At 39.6% G+C, this 13,999-nt stretch overlaps 1 protein-coding gene across 1 annotated transcript in view; it reads left to right on the top strand.

Annotated features, from left to right (window-relative positions):
- The window catches only part of LOC121947832 (C-terminal-binding protein 1), a 35,083-nt gene extending 21,403 nt beyond the window's left edge, over window positions 1-13,680 (top strand). The window contains exons 4-11 of the mRNA XM_042492970.1: window positions 942-1,045; window positions 1,443-1,545; window positions 2,898-3,022; window positions 4,623-4,712; window positions 5,282-5,412; window positions 6,094-6,221; window positions 6,564-6,678; window positions 9,617-13,680. Coding sequence (XP_042348904.1) covers window positions 942-1,045; window positions 1,443-1,545; window positions 2,898-3,022; window positions 4,623-4,712; window positions 5,282-5,412; window positions 6,094-6,221; window positions 6,564-6,678; window positions 9,617-9,812 — 992 coding nt within the window. The 3' untranslated portion in view covers window positions 9,813-13,680. The remainder of the gene's footprint in view (window positions 1-941; window positions 1,046-1,442; window positions 1,546-2,897; window positions 3,023-4,622; window positions 4,713-5,281; window positions 5,413-6,093; window positions 6,222-6,563; window positions 6,679-9,616) is intronic.
- The last annotated feature ends 319 nt before the right edge of the window (window positions 13,681-13,999 follow it).

Raw genomic sequence — 13,999 nt, 5'->3', positions numbered from 1 at the left:
TTCAAATTATTCCAAAACTGAGCGAGAGTGTTTACCACAAAAGAGGGGAATCCTTTGGGGGGAAATATTGTGCTGTTAATCTACGTCCACTAAAAGTGCTGTTTTTTGCCACCGACAGGCTCAGATTTTTATTACAAGTGTCTGAAAACATAACAGAAATGATCCCTACAGAGACAACTTTATTCTGTACCTTTCACACAATCTGGTCTGTTTGTAATCGTCTTCCTGCAACACCTCGACTGGCGTGCCTTTAGACCTCTTATTGAGCAAGACTTGGTTAAGATCAACAAAAACAATGTATTTCTCCATCGGGTCCTTTTACATCATGTTGTCAGACATTTATAATAACAGTCTGAGTCTGTCAGTGACAAAAACAAGCATTTTTAGTGGCTTTGCTTTGACGGTGGAACATGAAGTGTTAACATTGCAGCCTGTTTTTAAGCTGCTAGCTGCAGCACTTTTGCTCGATACTGGACCAATTTAAAAATTGTTGCTCTTTAGTAACTTAGAAACAAAAACATGGGAAATATGGTACAGGTTGAAAAACATCAACTTTTTCCTCTAAGTACAGTGTTTGAGCAAAAAGTATGTGTAGTTACGTTCCAGCACTCAACAGTTAATTTGACAAATCTTCCCCCAAAAAGTTTTTATTTCTGCTAGGTTTTGCCAGGTTTGCAACAAGTCAGTAATATTTGTATTAAAAAAAGTAAAGTGAGAAAATCTTTCTATTAAAACTGCAACAGCAAGAGCTTTACTAACGTGCCCCATCTTCTTCCACCGAGCGGCTCTGCAATTTGAAAGTTGCCAGTCGTGTTTGCAAAGAAAATTGCTGATGCCGCACCTCAACTCTGCGCTTCTTCACCAAAATAGCTTTTTACCAAACTTCATCAAACGGCCCCAAAAAGCTATTACTAATCCTTATCTGCTCTCTGGTCCAACAGGCATAGCTGTGTGTAATATGCCAGCAGCCTCAGTGGAGGAGACGGCGGACTCCACGCTGTGTCACATCCTCACCTTGTACCGACGCACCACCTGGCTGCACCAGGTTTGTGTCCCCGTGGGGCTCATAAAAGGGACTGAGATTAATTAGATTTAAATGAAATAACTCTGATGTGTTGGCTGGAGGTGTACATTCAGTTATCACAATTTTAGCTTCGACGATTATTAATAATTGTCTACTGACAAATAAGCAAAATTGAAACGTGTCATTTTCTTTAGAATGTGGCTGTATTTGAAAGACGTTGATGTAAGATGTAGAAGGTACAGTAAATGATTTGTTCCTCAAATCAGTTATCAGTAATAATTATTTAATTATCTAAAAGGACTTAGACACTGGTCATTAAGTGCAGATATCATGAAATATAACTGGACTTTGTTGAACTGTATTGTTTTTGCTGTCCGTGCGATATCTGCATGTAATAATTGAGTTTTACTCACGCCAGGCGCTGCGTGAGGGAACGCGGGTTCAGAGCGTGGAGCAGATCCGTGAGGTGGCGTCAGGAGCCGCGAGGATCAGAGGAGAGACACTGGGACTTATAGGACTTGGTGAGTAGCAACTAGTGACAGTATACAAAGATGGACTACACTTCTCCACTTCCTCTCATTCTACAAAAATTGAGCCAAAACATCCGTGTTTCGGGGCGCCGCCTTGCACTGATGATGTCATTTGGAGCCAGAGTCTGCACAGTAGCAATCAAGAGGTGGAGCCACTATATCGAGTTCCTGCCTATTCATCCATCCAACCCAATTTCAAGCAATGCCATCGATCACAAGCACACAGGCTGACACACACAGCTGTCAATCATGACATCAAATCCCCATTTTATAGCATCAAATAACAAATTAAAACCAAAAAAACTGAAAATTGAACACTTAAACAATCACCAGCGTGATTAGAGCTACCTAAAATGAAAGAAACCAGCTCTGTAAAAAACTATTTTGATGTGTGCTTTGACTTACAGTTTGGCCCATGTGCCATCCACTGAAATGGAGGGGGCAGGGGTTTATGACCTATACTGCAGCCAGACACCAGGGGGCGATCTAAATGTTTTGCCTTCATTTTTGGGGATCTGTTGAGCTGTCTGATGCCTCTGTGTCGAGACCTGCCAGCATACTGTAAAAATAAGATGAAGAGTCTATCGCCTGGCTCTGTGTAGGCACAGAAGAGCTTTATGCAAAAAGGCAACATTAAAATGCCAACAAATTCACAGATATATATACAGATTTGTTTAAAAAAATAAAGTAAATAAAATATATTGATATTGGATCCTTGACGTGCAGGTGGTACTACAGAAAAATTCAGGTCACCAAAGATACTGAATTCTCCCTGAGAATGTGAGAATGTGAACCTGCTGGTGGTGTTAGAGTTAAACTCAGGGGATCACCAAAATCATTAGGATTCATCTTTTAGGAAACATGAATTTCAAGTCAAGCCACAGTTCAGATATTTCAGTCTACACTAAGGTGGTGGACTGACTGACAGTGCTGCTAGCACGGCTCCAGAGGTTTTTATTCTTTTCTTTTTGTTTGATAGAGGGGGGTCAGACTGAAGTTTTTAATCAAAGGATTTTTCTCTCTTTTCCATTTTCATTTTTGTCCTTAGCTCAGCTAAATTGGCTTCCTATGGAGCTAATGCCAATAAAATATAAGCGGATTAACCAGGAGCAGAATGCAAATCTCTTCCCTGTACAGTCTGGAGGTTTTTCCAGTAATAATGAACAAACGTGAGCCGCCACAAACATCTAAAACAGGAATATTAAACACCCAAAAGTTTTGTTTTTCTTGTCAATATGGAATACAGTGTGTATTCAGGTGTAAAATATCTATTTTCTAAATGCTCCTGTCTGTGTATTAATGTGTGTGGACTTCCCTGTCTGTGTGTGTTCGTGTGTTTGTAGGTCGAGTGGGTCAGGCTGTCGCTCTGCGAGCCAAGGCCTTCGGCTTCAATGTGATCTTCTATGACCCGTATTTGGCTGACGGCGTAGAAAGATCCCTGGGACTACAGAGGGTCACCACACTACAGGTAACACACACACACACACACACACACACACACACACACACACACACACACACGCACACAGATGTGAGTGAGGACATTTTGAGAGGAATCAGCAACCCTCCAACCATGTCCAGTGCTTTGTGTGTTTTATTCATATAAACTAAAAGGTTGTTTTTGTTTTATTTTTACTGCTACAACTAACAGAAGAACTATGAGATCATTTCCACAGTTTATTTCCTAAACATAATTCAGGCTGTCCATTTTGATTAAAAATGGTGATACTTAGGATATTGCAACATCTATATATTTTTTTTGCCATAAAGACAGAACTGGACAAAAGTGGGCTGTGTGTTTTGTGTAGGGATGTAAGTCCAGGGGCCAGATGCATAGAGCTCAGCATAGATTCATAATTTTGTGCACACCCAAAGACAAAAATGTGCATCCTTTTTGTCAAATATATAAAGACGCACTGATTCTGTTTCATACATTATTGTAGCACTGGGCGCACAAGCCTCATTTCCTCTTCCACAGACAGCTGTGAATGGACGGATGTAGACGTACACACTGCTGTGGATATTTTTAGCATCCGTAACACTAATTCATCACATTTCTGCAAACCGTCATCACAGTTAAATCTCAATCATTATTACTTGTAAACGTCAGAAGGATGATGAATCATTCATTCATAGCGCTCATGTTGAAACTGACTTTACAAAGTGCCTCAAAACTATAATATTAAATGATCCTTAACAGGGAGATGGTGGCTTGAATGCAAATTAAAAAAAACGATGAAATTCATCACTCATAGATAATTAGAGCAATTAATCTTTTATTCCTCACATGAAGTCCTACAAGGCACAACTCCAGCGAAATATCCTGTCAGCTCCTTCAACTTTAGTCTTTTCCGACTCTTTTCACATTGTCGGTTGCTGCTTTATAACTGTCCATGTTTCTGGTAAAAAATAGTTTTTGGTTGTGAAGTGATTAAACTGTAGTTTTGGGTGCAGCTGCTTTTGTTGATTTCCAAATGAAATCCACCACAGACTCATTGATGCACCTTTGTAGACTGCAAACACCCCACAAATAATAACACAATAAGTAAATAAGCAAAGTAGCCTTTTAAAATCAATGTTATCCATCTCTAAATATTTAAGCTTCTCCGCATCACGTCACCCTCTGATACTCAGCTAAAACCTGCTCACTTCTGGCACTTTGCCGGGATCTGAACCAATTCAGACTAATCTTCTTTTTACTGGACAAATAAAATCCATTTGCCTGCCTTTTCTCTTTGCACACAACACACTGTTTTCTGCACCGTCGACCATGACAAAGGCTTTATGCTGCTGTGCGTTCTGCATGTGGCAAAGGAGTGACGCCCTCTTGTGTGCATTTACAATAAATGTGATAATGTCTGGAATAAAACAAAAAAATATACTATACCACTTGTATTTGTTATAAAGATACTTAGTCAAGTGACAACAATGCAAAACTGATTTGGTTTGCATAAAATCTTTAACCTGTATTATAACATGAAGTGCGCGCAGTAATCGGCTGTATGAAAATACGTATGTAAGTACAAACAGGATTTAGATTCATCTTTTTTTTTTGCATCTCTCCTCAGGACCTGCTCTTCCACTCCGACTGTGTCTCTCTGCACTGCAGCCTCAACGAACACAACCACCACCTGATCAACGACTTCACCATCAAACAGGTGGAGGGACGACAACACACACACACACACACACACACACACACACACACACATACACACTTCTGACTGAGCACAAATACACACACACACATATATTTATACCTACATCGACTGCTGCGACCTATGACTATAAATATTAAAGAAGTGAATACTCAGGGAAGCCTGCTACCTACATACAGATGGATGAGGTTCTCTACTGCGTGCTCTGCATAAGATGACTGATACACTCAGGAATATATATCTGTTTGTCCTTCAGACTAAAGCCAATTTTCACCTCAAGAAACATGCTACACGTTAAAGTATTTCTGACCTTGATGGAGGATGGCCGTAAAAAGAAATTGTCTCTACGTGGATCAATAAAATGTTCCGAGAGCACAAAAAACAAGATTTGTAGGACAAGAACTTTCGACGTGTTTTTACTTTTGAGTGTACATTTGTTTTGTTTTTTTTTGTGCAAATTTGTTTTATCATAACTTTAAAACACACTTAGCTAATGGAGAGAACTGTTAATATATTAATAATTGTAATTTCAAAACGACAAACACTCACTTTATATGTATATGTTAAAGATGCGTCAGGGGGCGTTCCTGGTGAACACGGCCAGGGGGGGTCTGGTGGATGAGAAGGCCCTGGCTCAGGCCCTGAAGGAGGGGAGGATACGTGGAGCTGCTCTGGATGTTCATGAGACAGAGCCTTTCAGGTAAAACACTCACTGATAAGTTTTTTTGTTTATCACATACAAATTAATGTTATTATCTGTTGTATCCATCAGCAGCGACAGAGCATACCATATTATGTTATATAATATACAGAATAGAATTTAAATCCAGTTTTTAGGAAATATAAAATGAAGCACATTTTTCTCAATTAATATATTAGTGCATACATTCAGTTTTGCATATTCATCTGCAGAAGAAAAAGGAAACTGTTGTAAAAATACAGATTTATAGACACATATTGATTCTAAATATTTGAAATGGTTTCAATAATCTTTTCTGCAGTATCGATATACGCCGCTGCCAGCTGCACTTCATCGCTCTCTCTGAGTGTTAATGTTTACTAGAGTCATTCTGTTTGTCCCTGCTACTAACCAGCAAAAGTCTTGTTAAATTTACGTTTTAATAAAAATCTTAAAGTTTTAGACCTACAATTCCTCTCCTCATAGTTACAAAAATGGTATAGAATATCAATATTTTTCAAGGAATTGTATCAAAGTTAAAGGTTTCAGTATCCTGACAACACAACAACAAATATATCTGACAAGAAACCCTTCACAAATTTATATTTGCAAAAAATAACCTAGAAATCAGCCAAGACTAAATCAAATCATGTTTGCAACGGTAACTGTGTTAACACTGTGGTGACACTGTGTTTGTGTCAGTTTCAGTCAGGGCCCGCTGAAGGACGCTCCCAATCTGATCTGCACCCCACACGCTGCCTGGTACAGCGAACAGGCTTCGCTGGAGATGAGAGAGGAGGCAGCTCGGGAGATCCGAAGGGCTATTACAGGTAACACACACACACACACACACACACACAAAAGCATAAACTATCCTTTCTATTCCTTTAGCACAGAAAGATTTAAAGTCAATTTAAAGTCTGTCTCTCCTCCTTTTCTTCTTTCTTTCTCATGTCCTCCTCTTGTTGTTCCCCTGATGGTTCACTCTTTTACCATTCGCTGTTTAATCTCGTCTGACGTCTGCGTCTCTGTTGAAACTGGGTTAACAAAATCACACCTGCTTGGAAATGTAGCGCAGTAACACTAACAAGATCCCAAGTGTGAATTGTAGAACAATGGATTATTCATTTGATGTCTTTCACTTCGTTTTTCTCTCTTTTTCTGTGTTTTAGGTCGTATCCCGGATAGTCTGAAGAACTGTGTGAATAAGGAGTTCCTCTCCCAGAACAACCACTGGGCAGGAGTTGACCCAGCTACCGTCCACCCCGAGCTCAACGGGGCGTATAGGTAACAATTATCAGGATGCAGAATCCTGTAGTGGTCAGTGCAGTTTGATTATTTTCCCCCTAAAACCTTGTTAAGTGATGTGAAATGTCAGAAATTTAATGATAGCAGATTGTTTTCTAAATGTAATCACTGAAAAACAGAGCATGTTACTGCTGTGTTACAATTACAGCGTGTTAGAGCGCATCAGTCTGTGTCTCTGATCTCTGTCAGGTTATTATGTATTCATCAGATTAATGTTGTCAGCAACAACCAACCGCAGAGATCAGCAGAGATCAGCACAGCTACTACACATCAGTGTCAGTCAGTCAGTCTGCAGCTGACCTGAAGGGCCTGTTTGAGGGCTGATCAGGGCAAAAATTTGACTGATCCTAATGAAAATACCAAGCTCGATTCACTGCTGGTCCTTTGTTTGTTGTAACCACAGAAACCGTGTTGAAATGTCAGGACAGCCGAAACAATTTGTCAATTCAGTGGTTTGCGTTCCCTTGAAAAAAAAGACCATGGTAGTTTTCACAGGATTCTGGATTATTGCAGAAAATAAGCACTAATCACCTTCAATAATACTGTATGCTATTTTGGTAGTTGGTATATAAGAATAATAATATGAGACGTCAGGACAAATATCAATCCAGCTGTGACTGCCAATTTAAACCTTGTAAACTTAAAGACAAAACTAAACGTTTCCGTAAAGATTTAAAATTTTGTTTTGGTTTTTTTTGTGTACCTAGAGCTATTTCCCCGCTGACCCAATGTCAATTTTGTTTACAAAAACTATGACAAAAAAATGTTCTTCAAAGAGAACAAAGACATGAAAGTCTGTTAAGCTGTTAACCACAGAGCTTATTTCAGATGTCTAACAAAAAAAAGATTGACTCTGACTTAAAATTCTGACTTATTTCCTAATTTTAAGACTTATTCCTGCACCTTTACTTGTGATAACTGATTGTCATTTTTAAAAAGTTGATTATGTGTATGTCTACAGTTTCATGTATAGTACATGATAGTGAAAGGAAAATCTGAAAATGTCACTTTGAGCTCCAGTACTGTGTGGTGGCCACTTTTCATTACTTTCTAAGATTTAATAATTTATACAATCAACTGATTGACTGAGAAAACACATCAAATTAATCGACAATGAACAGAGTAATTTTGCAGGCCTTAATTTCAGTTGTTATTTTTAAACTAGGGATAAAGTGGTGCAGCATAAATCAATCTATCTTTCCTGCCAAAATAGACTGTGCTTCACTTTCCACCACTATTACACAAAGTACAATAAGGCACTATACAAAATATGATGGAAACCAGCTCTCTATATTGGCTTGGTGACAACAACTTTCTAATAAAAACCCTGTCATGCAAACAGGGAGCTTAAAGTTTTAAATACGTTGACATTTACTAAATATTAACAGTCTTTATGAAAAGACTATTGAGCTGCAATATGGAAAGTGTATGATTGAGCATTTTTGAAGCTTGACCTATATTTGGGATTAAATGTCAGAGTTTATTAGCCTCTGCTGCTTTGATTTTGATTATTAAATAAAATGTCCCCATACTTTATGGAGGTGCTATACAAAAGTGCGCTACAGTACCACGTCACCAAATTGCTCGGTAGAGGTAGCTTTTTGGCTCTAAATGTTTAAAGGCAGCACATCCAAGTGTCCCCGATGAAGATGTGTCGGAAAGTACAACCCCAGTTCTGAAAAGTTGGGACGCTGTGTAAATATGAATAAAAACTGAATGCAATGATTTGAAAATCTTTTTGACCTATATTCAACCAAATACGGCAGAGAGACAAGTTATTAAATGTCATTAAATGTTTAAAATGATAAACTACTGTCTTGTGTGTGTGTGTATGTGTTTTGTGTATATTTACAAAAATAATAATCTTTATCAGTCTGAACAGTGAAAATCTTGTCTCTGTACAGTATTCAATTTAATATAGCTTGAAAAATATTTACAAATTATTGCATTCTGTTTATATTTAAGTTTGAAACAGTGTCACCGTTTTTTTGGAATTGAATCACTTAATTCTTGAAAAGACCATCTATTAAAGATTAATGTTGTAGTCCCAGAGGGACTGAAACATCCCTTGAAACGTTAGAAAAACCAGTAAAAACTGACAAGAGCAGTGTGAGGGATTAGCTATAAATAATAAATTTCATTTATAAAGTGCTTTTTTAAACAAAGTTCAGAGCGCTTTACATGGTTGATACCCGATTTAAAACAATGCAGCAGCTAAGCAAATAAAATAAGGGAATTTCATGAAAAACAAAGAAACAACAGCCCCAACAATACAAATAAATACCACCAATGAAGCAGACAAGCAAAGACGGCGACAAACTGCCCTGAAGATTGCACTGAGGTATATTAACTCAAACAATTAGATTAATACAAGAACGCAGCTATTGCTTAAAGATAAAAAAGATTATTTGAGTGCCCTAGCTAACAATAACACAGTCATAAACAGTTTCTGCTAAAGTGTTCAATGGCTACAAACATTACCTGCCAAAAAAAAACAAGTTTGTTTTTATCACACTCCTTGATTTCAGACATTTTTTTGCTCTTTGTTTCTCTTCACGTACACTGAGTAGAAAAGCCAATGAGAGTGATTTCATTCACTGACAGGCTCTGCTGTCTTCAACACCGATCCATCATGCCGAATTGGCCAAATAAAAGCTGTTAGGGGCCGATGATGAGGGCCAACAGTGTGGGACACATCGCAAAAACAAAGGCGACAGATGCTTACCAACAATTAAAAAAAAAAAAAGAAGAAATCAAATACGACAAGTTAAAATAAAGTGTGATGCTCTTTTGAACAGATACATTTTAAGTGATTTAAAAGATGATAAATGTTAAAAATCAATCTGCACGTATTTGTAATTACAGTTTAAGCTGCAGTTGGAAGACTCAGTTTTCTCTCCCCCTCTCTGCTCTCCAGGTATCCCCCAGGAGTGGTTAGCTTGCCAGCTGGCGGCCTCCCGCCACCCGTCGAGGGCATCGTGCCCAGTGCTGTGCCCATCACACACACCCTCCCGCCTGCTGTCACACACCCTCCTCATGCCCCGTCCCCTGGACAAAACACAGTCAAGCCACCAGAGGGCGACAGAGAGCAGCATCCGAATGACCAACTGTAGCCACGTACACACACTCTCTCCTGTGTTGTTTGGTGATCGGAGGAGGTTGAAGGAAAGGAGGAGTTCCCCAGTGACGAGTCGTTATCAGAGAGGTTCAGAGTGTCAGATGGACAGATTGAGGTCCCAATAACAATCGATTCACAACTCTCTGGCCAATTGGTTCCCAACAGCCAGTTCACACTCCAAAGAAGAAGAGGATGATGAAGAGGAGTGGATAGCTGCCAGATGCTCTAAACAAAGAGTAAGACAGTTGTCTTCTGCTCCAACCACAAGTCCTGAGAAAGACTGCAAAGATCTACAAATGATCTTCACCTAACAACTACAGTTTAGTCGAGTTCCTGCCAGAAGTTAAAAATTAATAACTATGTTGATCTGGGAAGAAAAAATACTCAATCAAATTCTGCTGTCTTAGACTGTAGTGTGTCCAAAGTTAGCGGAGCGGGTTTCATGTCTATCTCTCTTTTTCTGTGTCCTTTCCTTAGTTTGATGTACAAGCAAAAGTAGTAGGTTATGAAATGAATGTAACCTGTCTGTGTACAGTTTTTAGATTTACAGCAAAAAGATATTTGTATTCCAGTCTTAAACAAGTGGATCTCTGGATGTAGCCAAACTGGTTTGAGAATACAATATCTGTTTTTGTTTCACGTGTCCCCAAATTAACAAACCCCCAACCCTTCCCTTCCCCCAAAAAAGAGGCAGCTTTTTGCACACCATCTCAGGAAATTAAGTTTCCGCAGTTGGTATATTATTTTTAAATTTGTTTTAAAGATTCCTTTTTATGCCACTTAGTGCTTTTGTTTTTCTACCTGCTTGCCTTTTTGTGTCCTGCTACATTAGATAAAAATAACTTTAACAAGAGCTAAAGTTGATCTAATGTTTGCTTTTGTTTGTTTATGTTTAAGGGGCATGTGATTTTGCTCTTGGGACTTGTGTAAATGTTTGACCCAAATCGAGTGGGTTGCGGGAGTAAAGGCTGTACGGAGGTGGCGCAATGGTATGCTTGGCCAGGACGCCTCACAAAATATAGAGGTTGATTAGTTTGGCAGGTTGTGGACAAAGCAATGCACTGAGAGTTTGTAGCAGCTCACAGTTTGAGAAATAGTCTCATAAAAGGTTCGTGTTCAAGTCTAATGATCCAGTACTTCCAATATTACACATAATGACTGTCCTATCCATGGAGCGAGAACAGCTCAGCACACCGAGGTTTACAAACGGTGAGTCAGTAGCCCTTTTTACACTGCCTGTTCAAGGCTGGAATATCGCGCCGTTCTGTATACAAGGGTCAACCGCGAAAATTTGTCTCGCCATTGAGCCAACAACAAAGGTGGTGGACAGAATCAAGTAGGGCTGCCCATTGGAAATCGGAGATTCGGATCATCAGTTGGAGAGAAATCCACCCTTAGTGCCGTTAGTTTGTTTGCTATGTTATGTGAATGCAGCCGTCAAACTGAACGTCCTGCTGAACCCTGCCCGAACGTTAAAATTTTTTATGGACAAAACCAAATTGACGAATATTCATATTAAACAGCAAAATATGATTTGACTGACATAATACGGGTAGTACAGCCCTATAATTGAGGTCTATGTAAAAGGAACAGCTGGCAGGACCAGATCATGGGCAGGACAGTTGTGACGTTTTGACGTTTTTAGAGGACGAGATGAGATCAGCTGCCATATAACAGAGACAGTAAATAATTATGGCCAAGTTATTCCATTGTTGTTGTTTATAAAGCGCCGTTACATGCAACACGTTCTCATCCCAAGTTGTCACATGTTGCTGCTTTTAAGTGGACTTCCGCATCTGTTACGTGCATCTATATTACTCTCCAGGTATCCGTCTGTGTCTTCTAATTACAATTCAGAATGGCTCTACCGTGATGCCAACACAAGCACATGGTGGGCTTAGGCTGCACATGTTTATGTTTAGACAACAAAAGCACATGGTGACCAACGCCAAAAGGTCAACACACACACATGCTGGCATGGATGGTTAGGATTAGAGAGAGAAGGCACATGTTAGGGTGTAAAAAGAAACCCATCACATTCAGAGGGGAACTGAACACTGGACCCCCGCATGAAAGTCCCTTGTTTGTGGGATCGGTCCTCCATCCCTCCAACCCACCCTACAGGCGCCCTCACACTTCTTATATTACGTCGTTACCGGCAGCATTTAGACCTGACGTCGTTCTGTGGTGTATCATGCAGATGTGACCAGTTCTGTCTGGCCACGTTCTCAAGAGGTGTCGCCCGTCTGTGAATTAGACTGCTGCAGCCGGTGCTGTCCAGCCATCCAGCAGCGTTTAATAACAATGCGACCAGCTCTGTACGGGCTCATTCTCAGCTGATGCCATCGCTAAAGGTGGCTTTTGGTGACAGGTTGCTTTTGGCGAAATTCCACACACACATTGTCACACTAGAGGCCAAGGCTATTGTGTTAATCATCATGCCTCTCAAGCCTTGCTCTGTGATGCTGGCATGCGGTCTAAAATCAGACACTGCAGCGGTATGATGCCTCTGTTGTTTCGCTCTGTGTAAAAATATAAAGATGGAACAAAGAAGGGACTTTGCAGCGGTGCAGTCTGTGTAAAAAGGGCTAGTGTGTTGCTTCGTGCGATAGATCTGACAAATCCAGCAACAGACTTGTGAAAAACTGCATCAACAAACTCACTTGTACAGATGTCACATCCAGCTAACCAGGACACTTGATGGTTTCTAATTGATGAGGAACAGTTGTGTTGTTGAAGTAGGGTCAAATCAAATGTTCATATTTCTCATCCGCTCCCAAATACTCTAGAGCTTGTCAGTTTGATCAACTTTCAACAAAGACGTTTCATGATAGCATGTCAGAACGTACTGATTTCTCCAATCTAGTATCCCTTTAACATTTCATGCTGGGTCCTTCCTGAGTATACCGTTCAGCCGCCCTCTGTGGCCTCTGTGTCTATGTGTACATATGGTGTTCTGCCTGCCTGTGTCAATGTGACTTGGTTGTATCTGTGTCTAAAAAAAACAGCACTGGGAGGAGGGGTGGTGGCTCTCCACAAGGCATCATTACAAAGACTGCCATCTAAAAACACAACGAAGCACTATGTGGAAAAATGCTTAGAAATGTCAAATCTAAGCTTGCAAACCGATGCAGTAATCCACACATTTACTGGTTCCATTCCCAAAGTGTCAACAAGATGCTAATGTTGTTATGTCAACAGAATAATATCCAACACTCTTTTCTATCTGGAATATTTATAGCTCATTCCAGCTGATGTTGATGTTAGCAGCTACGTGACGGTGCTTTTTGGATCCCCCTTCTACCAGCAGCTGAGTAGTAAAAACAGTTCACTGTTGCCTACCTGGTCTTCTTCATGGTGAGGTAGTAAGAGTAGCAATCAGGGATGGAAATTTCACAGCCATCGGTAAGCATTTCAGAGTTCTCAGAATATAAAGGGTACTGCACCTGACATTTAAATATCACCCCAAAATGCTGTAATAGTTTGAATTTTACTGCTAATCTCTGCTCACTTCCTGTCGTTGTGTGAGGGAGAAACTCTTTGCTAATACTTCCTGATATGAACTGCAAGCATTCCTGATTCAAACCGACAGGTGCCACAAGTTAAAACAACAGACTAGCTTTCAAAGTTTGGAGGTGCTCCTTGAAATTCCATCCCTGGTAGTAACACACAGTCCACTGTTGCCTACCGTGGTCCCCTTTATGGTAAAGTAGTAGGCGTAGCAATATACAGTATACATATTCTATATTCTACAGTAAATATCATTATTTTTGGTCAAAACTGACAACCTCACAAAGATATGTTTGTGACTGTATGCATTTGTATGAATTATTTTAAAAGGAAATAAACTGTGGAAAGGTGAAGTTTGTGTCTTGATCATGTCTAACCTCAAGTTTTCTTTGTAATACCTGTAATCACAGACAGCTTGTTCTTAACAAAGCGAGCACCAAACGCTGAACTCAATCTCTGTTAAAGTTGTTTTTATAGCTGCTGCAGGTGTAAGTGAGAACGATGGTGCGTTAGAGCCATTTTAGGTAAAAAGAAATTTAAAAAGTCTCAAGACGGGATGATATTCCGAAAAAAAAAAAAAAAACAGAATATTTCCAGCTTTAAAGTCTCTTTTTTTGGCTACAAAAGCGATGTCACAACTTTTTTTTTTAAATAAATTTGGGACTTTAATCT

Source organism: Plectropomus leopardus, chromosome 9 (assembly GCF_008729295.1).
Source record: "Plectropomus leopardus isolate mb chromosome 9, YSFRI_Pleo_2.0, whole genome shotgun sequence".
NCBI classification, from domain to species: domain Eukaryota; kingdom Metazoa; phylum Chordata; class Actinopteri; order Perciformes; family Serranidae; genus Plectropomus; species Plectropomus leopardus.
This window is presented reverse-complemented; position numbering and strand designations above follow the sequence as displayed.